The following is a 9,628-nucleotide window of genomic DNA, read 5'->3' as shown; positions in this document are numbered from 1 at the left end:
TTTTTATTTATTTATTATCGTTCGTTTACTTGAGGGTAAGTTCAGTAAGGACAAATTTTTCTAAACGACATACAGTACTCGTACAAAATAATATATACCATATTCCAGCAGCTTCAAGCTAAAGCTTGAAAAGAGAGTTTCGGGAGATTTGGACCGTGAGTTACAGTGTTGAGATGACGTGCGATAAATATTATTTTTATTTTGAAAAAATTATAATATTTAATTAGATAAAATGAAATGGATCAGATATTTGAGGCAAACGAAGTTTTCTATGGCAGTGACGCTAGCAATTATTGTCTATTTAAGCAACCGGCCTCCGAACCTCACCGCTGGACAACCAGTGCTGGTTCGTGGCCACTTGAGTTTATCTGCAAAAGGCAGTACCACAAAGCACTCGGATCGTCTCCGATAGAAACCCTCTTGTTCCATCTTTCTCTAGCTGTCTATCCAAGATGGCTGACCGGAAAGCTGAAAATAATGACATTTCCGACCAGCCCCAGAAAAGTATAGTGGATTTTGATCCTCCAAAGAAACCCAAAAGGAACATGTATGCTATTGCTTGCGCGGTTTTGGCTTCCATGACTTCCGTCTTACTGGGTTATGGTCAGTAAAAACTTTGACCTTTTGCGCTATATATATTTAGTATCATTCTTTTTGTATAGGCTTTTTCGATTCACTGACTTTTCATTACAAATATTTTTGGTGGGTTTATTAATGGTGTATCGTTATGGCGGTTATTAGCTAGTTTATTCTCTTTTGATTTCGTTGATGAGGTTCCGTTGGCAAAGCAGTAGTTCTCCTAGAGAAATCATTTTCCATTTTTCTTCAATTATGAAAACGACTATATCCAAAAGCACGGGGAGCGCTCTTCTGGGACATGTGATTTCTGTCTGATTTTCTCCGGAAAGTGTTTCCTTTGAAGTGGTTTCTCTGTATTTTACTACGTTTTCCCAACATGTACGTTGTACGTCCTAATCATGATCTTTATGTTGCTTCAGATATTGGAGTAATGAGCGGAGCAATGATCTACATAAAAAAGGATCTGAAAATCAACGACGTCCAGGTTGAGATCCTCGCCGGGATACTTAACCTCTACTGCCTCATCGGCTCCTGCGCAGCCGGTAGAACATCCGACTGGATAGGCCGCCGTTACACTATTGTGGTAGCCGAAGTAATTTTCTTCGTTGGGGCTATCCTCATGGGCTTCGCCACCAACTACGCCTTTCTCATGGTCGGCCGCTTCGTAGCCGGTATTGGCGTCGGTTATGCGCTGATGATCGCCCCGGTCTACACTGCCGAGGTCTCTCCAGCCTCCTCTCGTGGCTTCCTCACCTCATTTCCGGAGGTTCGTGTGTAGCACAGTAACTATATAACTCAACGACACCCCTTCGTTGCTCTCCAAGAAAATACATATAATTAGATATAAATTACACCCTTTGCTTCCCAATTAATAATTTTAAAAGAAAATTTTCACTCCTCATTTCATTTATGTATTATTTTGAGATAAAGATCATTTGAAATAAAAGTTAAAAATTATATAAAATATTATTTTTTAATATTATTATTATTTTAAATAATGAAAATATTAAATTATTTATAATATTTTTTGTTAAAATTTTAAAAAAATTATAACAATAAAATGATATGAGATTAGATATAAATGAGATTTAATTAGAATAATTTAACTAGTTTATAGTTTAATAAAAATAAAATAAATAAAAATAAAAATAATGTATAAGGAGTGAAATGATAATTAGAAAAAACTCATTTTAAAATTCGACGAACTATGGATCTTTACAGATAACAATTTATAATTTTATATCTTAACGTCTTTTCCCAGAAAATGAAGTTGATTATCTCCGCGTGTTTTGTACAGGTATTCATCAACGGTGGGATACTGCTGGGCTACGTCTCGAACTACGCTTTTTCTAAGCTCCCAACTCACTTGGGCTGGCGGCTGATGCTCGGAGTGGGTGCTATCCCCGCTGTTATACTCGGAATCGTCGTTTTGGGCATGCCCGAGTCACCCAGATGGTTGGTCATGCAGGGTCGACTCGGTGAGGCGAAGCGAGTCCTCGACAAAACCTCGGACTCCAAGGAGGAGGCTGATATAAGACTAGCCGACATCAAAGGAGCAGCCGGCATTCCAGAGAATTGTACGGACGACATCGTTCAGGTGCCCAAACAGAGTCATGGCGAGGACGTGTGGAAAGAACTACTCCTCCGTCCCACACCACCCGTTCGCCACGCCTTAATCGCAGCCGTAGGTATCCATTTCTTCCAGCAATCATCAGGTATCGACTCGGTCGTTCTATACAGTCCGAGAATCTTTGAGAAGGCCGGTATCACGTCGACGAACGACAAGCTACTAGCGACAGTAGCAGTCGGGTTCACGAAGACCATGTTCATTTTGGTTGCCACGTTCTTGCTGGACAGGATCGGAAGGCGACCATTGCTCCTTAGCAGCGTTGCAGGCATGATTCTCTCCCTCGCGACACTCGGAATCGGCCTAACGATCATAGAACACTCGGATCATAAGCTAATGTGGGCTGTGGCTCTGTGCATCGCCATGGTGCTGTCGTACGTGGCGTTCTTCTCGATCGGGATGGGACCCATCACGTGGGTGTACAGCTCGGAGGTCTTCCCGTTGAGGCTAAGAGCGCAGGGTGCGAGTATTGGAGTAGGAGTGAATAGGGTGACGAGTGGGGTCATCTCCATGACTTTCCTATCACTAAGCAAAGGGATTACCATCGGCGGAGCCTTCTTTCTCTATGCGTCCATCGCCACTGTGTCATGGATCTTCTTTTATTTTATGCTACCAGAAACACAAGGTCGAACCCTGGAGGACATGGAGGGATTGTTTGGTAATTTCGGGTGGAAGTTTGCTAAACCCATTAAGAACGAACAACAACAGAAGGAGGAAGTTAATCATGCTGCTGGAAAAGGCAACGGGAAAGGTCAGATTCAGTTAGCTAGGGACCAGTACGTCGACTAACTTGCAGTCTTAGGGCAAAAAGATCGACTTTATGTATCATGTTTGGCTCCAAGAAGATAAGAGTTTACTGGGAAATTAAAGTTATGTATATTAAAACTCTTGTCACGTTACTTACTGCGTATTACATTGTGATAGCTAGAAGTATGCATCAACTCTCGAGTACGTACTTAATTCTTACTAAAAAATACAACATATAGAAGTGAGACAATCATATATAGTTATTAATATAACATAATTCTCGTACAAAATTACATGATCTCGATCATAAAAAGTGATGGTTTCTATTTTATATATATATATATATATATATATATATATATATATATATATATTTGATGCATGGGTTGTAAGGAAAAAGTAGTAATTGAGCAATTGAAGAGAGTGAATAGGTGCATTAATAAAATTAGCAAAACCAAGTTAAAGATAATGACAACAATGACCAATGCATGCCTAGATCAGCATGAGATCATGATCGATATTAATAAGCTAGCCCTAGTAGCTAGGCTGCTAGGTTTGGATCGGCCCTAGCTAATTGTATGGTTTTGAGTCGAGGGAAAGAATGAGGCAATTACCCGTCCAAAGTGGAGGGGACTCGGGGAGTAGTACTTTCCATTATTAGAGATCAGTGAAAGGCGAGAAATTAAAGCTGGTTTAAGTAATGAGTACATGATCAAGACTCAGAGTTGGGCGTCATAATCAGGTTCCTGTCATATGAATAATCAGTGGCTATATATTATCCTAATTAATGGTCAAACGTACCTTTCATTCTTTTTCAACTTTTGTTTTTCTATCGTGAACAAAGATGTATAGTTTGGCAGGTAACGTGTATATCTGAAAACTACCGGCCAAGTATGCTCATGCTGAAATTTTATGTCAGATGGTAGAAAATTTGAGAGGAGGCAGCCGGACAATGCCCATCTCGAGGGATAATTTATACAACAGATTTTAAGAGATCTAAATCCCAAATTCGTTGTGGATTATTATAATTGAAATAATAATTAAGTCCCATAATTCTTTTGTTTATCTTCCATTTTTCTTTTTCTTTTTCCGAGTATGTAATTATCCCAGCTTGCAACCTTTGACTAAGATTATTTGCTCTCGTCATATCATTGAAATTTGAAATCAATCCAAGATTCTGTTTATACTGCATAATTGACAGCCTTTTCGTCTAAAATTTTCTTGTCACACTAGTCCTACACGTTTTGGGGTTTGACTTCCAAAATAAATAACTAGTCTCATTTGAATGACCAGCTGTCACATCTCAATTAGGAGTCCTGACCATTCAAAATGTAGCAGCTCGACCAAAATATTCACCTGCCCATCATGTCTATTATGAATAGATAAAAAAGAAATCCAAATCAATGTATAGTCTCTGTATTTTTCATTGCTTCTATGTATGCATCTATACTCTAATGGTACTCTACTAAGGTGAAAAAAAACTCCTACACGGGTTCTTAGGATTCTTCGTGGCTCTAGGGTTGTAATCATGTTGATGAGGATTCCTCGATGCAGAATTTATTGGGGACATGAAATTACTAGTCTTATGCATATACCAGACAAAATCGTCGTGTAGTAAAACAAATGGACAAGCAGGTGATGGGCAGCTAGCTAAGCTAAGTAGCCGGTAACGAAGCTCCAAGGCATGTGATTTGCAGAGGACAAAGAATACCATGCATGATATAATATATAAATAGGATGGTGTCTGGGAATCTTGCTGGGCGCTGAAATGATACGAATATATATTATATCTGACAGTCGCGAATCGTTTTCCATCGTTCAGGACACTTTGTCTTGCCTAGCTATAGTACTTGCTGAAATGAAAGAGCCAAGATCAATTTAGTAATGATATATACTGTTTTGGCCAATATTTTGTACCGATATGGATGCGTATCTGATATTTTGTGTATCTCCATATATATTTTTTCCACACCAAATAACAAATAATTTATAATTTAACCCGACATATAAGATATTCCACCATCTGTCAAGCATCAAATAGTATTCTCTGATAATATGGTAAAACTTGAGTGCCCTTTAATGTTAATATATATTATACGAGAGATATATTAATAGACTTTTCATGTTCCAATTAACAACACACGAAAGCTGTTCGGGTAACAACAAGAGTGCAGTGCTTTCATCAAATCGATTAAGCCCTATGGCTTTCAGCAGATTTGGGGCGGAATGCATGCCGCCAGACAGAAAACTAGAGTAAGGAAGCAGCAGATACTTGATAGTCCCATTAAGTTACTCGGCAATATATAAAAAAATGGATAATCCCATTAATTTGTTCAACCGTTCCCTCAGAAAGTGTTTGACCCTTCGTGGGCAATAAGGAAAGCAAAATGATATCATTTGCTACACAAAGAATAGTTACAATTTTCTTACTATATGTTTATTTCAGCTCCTTGCAAAAGAATCAGCAAAAACATCCCACAACCTCCGTCGCTTCATAATACAGCCATTCTCGGCCAGTTTGGGCTTGCTTAAGATTCGTCGGTCTGTTCTGCACCAACCCACCATGAAATGGGGCCCAAACCGTCATCATTAATCGATCCCTAAGAAATAAAGATAATATTAGAGATACAGCTTGAAAGATGAGAATCACCATTTGCCAAAGACGAAGCAACTACATTTAGTTTGAAACACTATATGTTTATTTCTCAGATTGGATTGTACAAAGATTTTAATAGTATTGTTTCCTACGCAAAATAAATGTATATACTAAGGGATGCCTACAAAAGTAATCTATATTTATGTGTCGTGTGTAGGTATGAGTTAAGGGTTGTAAACTATGATAGGGCCTCACCAATATTTTTGTTCACATTTGATGAAAAACGGGTAATTGACACATTAAGATGGTTCTTTATTAAACAAAAAAGTACCAAAGTATGAAATTTAGCTCTTTTATGGTTGTTCAATAGCATTCAAAGAAAAGTACGACATCAAGGAAGCTACAACAAGAGTGAACACCCAACCAAATTATGAAATTCATGGGATGAACTTACAGTAATCACCATCGGAGCAAATGGCTTAGCTTCTTTTGGCTTCTCAATGGGAATTGGAGGATAACTTACATTATGAACTCGGAACTTGATCTGCCATTTTAAAACCAGAAGTTAGCAAAAGCTAGCACTTCAGATGTTTGAGAATACCTACATAACTTATTAGAAAAACAATAGCAACAAAATGAACCTCATCAATCCCGTCAATAACATATGGTTCTCCACCATACTCCCATTCCCACATGCCTTTGTCCCTGCAGTCCGTACAGTAGTGACGCATGATGAATAAAAGATGAGATATAAAATGAACAAAACATTTTATCCAATAGATATATAAAAATTCTCAAGCATCATAAAGTAAAAGAATAAAATTCAACAATTGCATAAGACACCAAGATTTAAGTGGTTTGACTTAAAAAGCCTACATCCACTAGCGGAGATGATCAAGAAGAAATCTAACAGCCAAATATGAAGTATAAGAGAGTAGAGGTCAAAATCACTCAAATCCCGTAACGCCCCAATGGAAGACCCAAACCACATGACCTATACTCCAAAAGGACTGGTCAATGATACAATTGGAGTCCCATTGGAACCTTATAAAGAGAAAAAACTTCTCATTCCCAAGTAATATGGAATCTCATACACCACCTACTTTCAATCTTATCATATGGGGTATCATAATCTACCCCTCTTAAATTTTCGATATCCTCGTCCGGCCTGTTCGTTGTAGGAAGGCTCAAGTCCCACATTTCTAGTTGGGATAGGCTCTGATACCATTTGTAATGCCCCAATGGAAGGCCCAAACCACATGGCTTATACTCCAAAAGAACTAGTCAATGATACAATTGGAGCTCCATTGGAACCTTATAAAGAGCAAGAACTTCTCATTCCCAAGTAATGTGAGATCCCATACACCACCTACCTTCAATCTCATCATATGGTGTATCACAAATCCATAGCCTCAATAGACCCAAAACCCACTAACACATGAGACTTTTCTAACAAGAGAGGAAAAAATCTACAATTTTCTGTCAGCCCTTGGACCCGGAGATACTAAACAATAGCAGTCATCTCCTTTCTCTTCTCTTGCAGCACTACTCACAAAAATGAGGCTCTCTGTGTATGGCTCTCAAAAAAGGGAAATCAAAGGTCCTTGCATCACTTACGGATGCTCAAAGACAGTCAAGTGAAGAAACAAATCCCATATGAGACTTTACTTGCCCAATAAGTCCAACTTTGCTTAAAAATAGGTTCCGTGTGTAACTCTTGAAAAGCATAAAAATACTGCATGGAAGTCACTCTACACTCCCAACACAAAAGGATTTGGCAAAACAGTATAAAAAAAGAAGAAAAATATTAAAATAAGTAGGGACCGTACCTTTTATTCGGGTCAGGCTTGAAGCGGGATGGATTTGGTAAAAGATGGACAGGTATATAAATGTCATCAAAAAACCCAAGTGATACTGCCATGTATAGAGTCAACATCAGTATGACATAACTATGTTAAATCTCAATTACCTGCAAAAAGAAAGATGCATCATTTTGACACTACTACCACCATTCTCATTAGTAGTTATAACTATCTTTATACGCCACGAAAAAAATGAGTACTCTGCCAAGTAGAACATATGACTAGATGAAGGCAGATGATATACCATGTTACCATCATTGAAAAGAGAGATGCTGTCCTAAAATATGCTTGTGAGGTACCTACTTAGAAAGTAATGATTTTCATATTAATCTAAACAGAGTCCTCAACTACCATCCAGGAAAAGCTGATTCAAATCAATTCAGGTTAGTTCCCATTCAAGGATGAAACCAGTAGATTGAAATTTTGCCTCACACTTAGCAAAAGCCCAAAAGAGAAGCACAAGCATGCATAGGGTGAATATAAGTAATGAATAAAATAATACTTACAAAATAGGAAAGAAGGGTTACGAAAAAGAATAGATGCAGAAGTGCTAGGCACTTTAAAGTCAACCAAGTAAAGCTGGGCAGAACATACAGCGTAAACCTGTAGCATTAGATTCTTTAAGTTTTGCAGCAATAATCTCTCCCACGAATGGACGAAACATAATGAGTCTGAAGACAACCTGATAAAATATAAAAACAAGATCAAAAAGCCATTTTATGATTAAAACGTTGAAATGTAGGGATGCCCATTCTAAGTTAATAGATGATTAAGATCTTATAAAGTAAGCAGATACCTAATAAAGCTGTACATAATAAAAAAGCAACAATAGTCACAAATTCACTAGAGAGAGGAAACAGAAAGAGGTACTAATGAAAACTAGTATACTAATTTTGGTTTCAATCGCCAGATATGTTAACGTCAGCTATTCATGGTTGATACCAATAAGGCTCCTCTCCCCTACTCATAACTCCACTGAGTGACGAGTGTATGTGAATTTGACTTTGAGTGCCTGGTAATTGGCTATAAAATCTATGCTAAATGTGAATACGGAACAAGAATGGTAATTGGCATTACACGGTAACTTTTTCCTTAACGTAGATTTAAAACCCTCAAGAACAGGGGGAGCATAAGTACACAGGGAGACCTTACAATTAAAACCCTAACGTACATGGAAAGCATAAAGTGATCCCTGAAACCAGTACAACGTAATAACATAATCAAGAATACCGTATAGGTTGCGGCACCATCACTGGGAAAGATAAAGCCACCTTCTATAGATATGATATCGTAGATGGAAACGCAAAGCCCCAAGTTTGCGATAACCTTCAACACAAATATTAACTTTAGATTGATCAAAGTCCAGAAAGAGTGAACCGAAAAACCATACAACAGACCTTATCTAAGAAGAGTCTTTCAAGCTCTCCCTTGACAGCTTCCTCGATAGGAAGGCTAAGGAGACTCGGCGGCACGCGAAAGGTGTGCTCGATTCGGCTAAGGTAGAACATTGGGACCTTGTTCAAAATTTATAATCCAAAATTATCTCAATTAAAACTTAAAAACAAAACATAAAAGTGATTTGCATGCGTACGTGATGAGGATGAAAAGCAGAGAGCCTTACTTGGTGGCGGCTGATTTATAGTGGTAGATTGAGCAGACAACGAAGGTATTGACAGTGCACTTGCCGCGGATAGTGAAGGGGAAATAAAAGAAGAAAAGGCAAAGGGCGCTCCACAAAAGGGAACAATAAATAAATATTTTATATTTCTTTGTAAATGAGGAGTAATTTGTAAAATTAAAATTTATTTATAATGACTAAATGAAGTGATATAATTATACGAAATGAGTTATAAAATAATTATATATATATAATAAATTATATAATATTTATAACAAAATTGTAGGTTTATAAAATATTTGTAAGAGAATTGTAGGTGTATAATTATCCCTATTACTATTGCTATTGCTATCATTGTAGTTGATTATTGATTAATTTTTCGTAAGATCAATAAACATTTCTCATTCTAGATTGCTCTATTTTTAAAGAGAGTTTTTACTATAATTGTAGCTAATTTGAATTGTAAATAAATTACGTTTTAATCAGAGTTTTTTCAACCGAAAAGTTGTTTTCTGGCAAGCATGCACCTTACGTCCCAACTCAACTCTTCCAATTATCATTTTTTTTTTCCTTCTCGGAGCAATTACAACACCTCTCTT

At 37.5% G+C, this 9,628-nt stretch overlaps 2 protein-coding genes across 2 annotated transcripts; one reads left to right on the top strand and one right to left on the bottom strand.

The window, feature by feature from the left end:
• Positions 1-286: 286 nt before the first annotated feature.
• Positions 287-3,147, top strand: LOC122314082 (polyol transporter 5-like). The gene is made up of 3 exons (XM_043129490.1): positions 287-603; positions 999-1,345; positions 1,877-3,147. The coding sequence occupies exons 1-3, from the start codon at positions 453-455 to the stop codon at positions 2,993-2,995; spliced, it is 1,617 nt and encodes a 538-aa protein (XP_042985424.1). The 5' UTR covers positions 287-452; the 3' UTR covers positions 2,996-3,147.
• Positions 3,148-5,229: 2,082 nt separating this feature from the next.
• Positions 5,230-9,189, bottom strand: LOC122313565 (DNA-directed RNA polymerase III subunit RPC8). Its single transcript, XM_043128678.1, has 8 exons — positions 9,033-9,189; positions 8,809-8,925; positions 8,642-8,737; positions 8,006-8,093; positions 7,379-7,463; positions 6,191-6,254; positions 6,004-6,093; positions 5,230-5,553 (listed from the first exon to the last, which is right to left on the bottom strand). Exons 2-8 carry the CDS (start codon positions 8,917-8,919, stop codon positions 5,482-5,484), a joined length of 606 nt encoding a protein of 201 aa, XP_042984612.1. The 5' UTR covers positions 8,920-8,925; positions 9,033-9,189; the 3' UTR covers positions 5,230-5,481.
• Between the last annotated feature and the right edge of the window lie 439 nt (positions 9,190-9,628).

This window comes from Carya illinoinensis, chromosome 6 (assembly GCF_018687715.1).
Source record: "Carya illinoinensis cultivar Pawnee chromosome 6, C.illinoinensisPawnee_v1, whole genome shotgun sequence".
NCBI lineage: Eukaryota > Viridiplantae > Streptophyta > Magnoliopsida > Fagales > Juglandaceae > Carya > Carya illinoinensis.
Note: the sequence above shows the minus strand (reverse complement) of the source record. Positions and strands in the feature narration are given on the sequence as shown.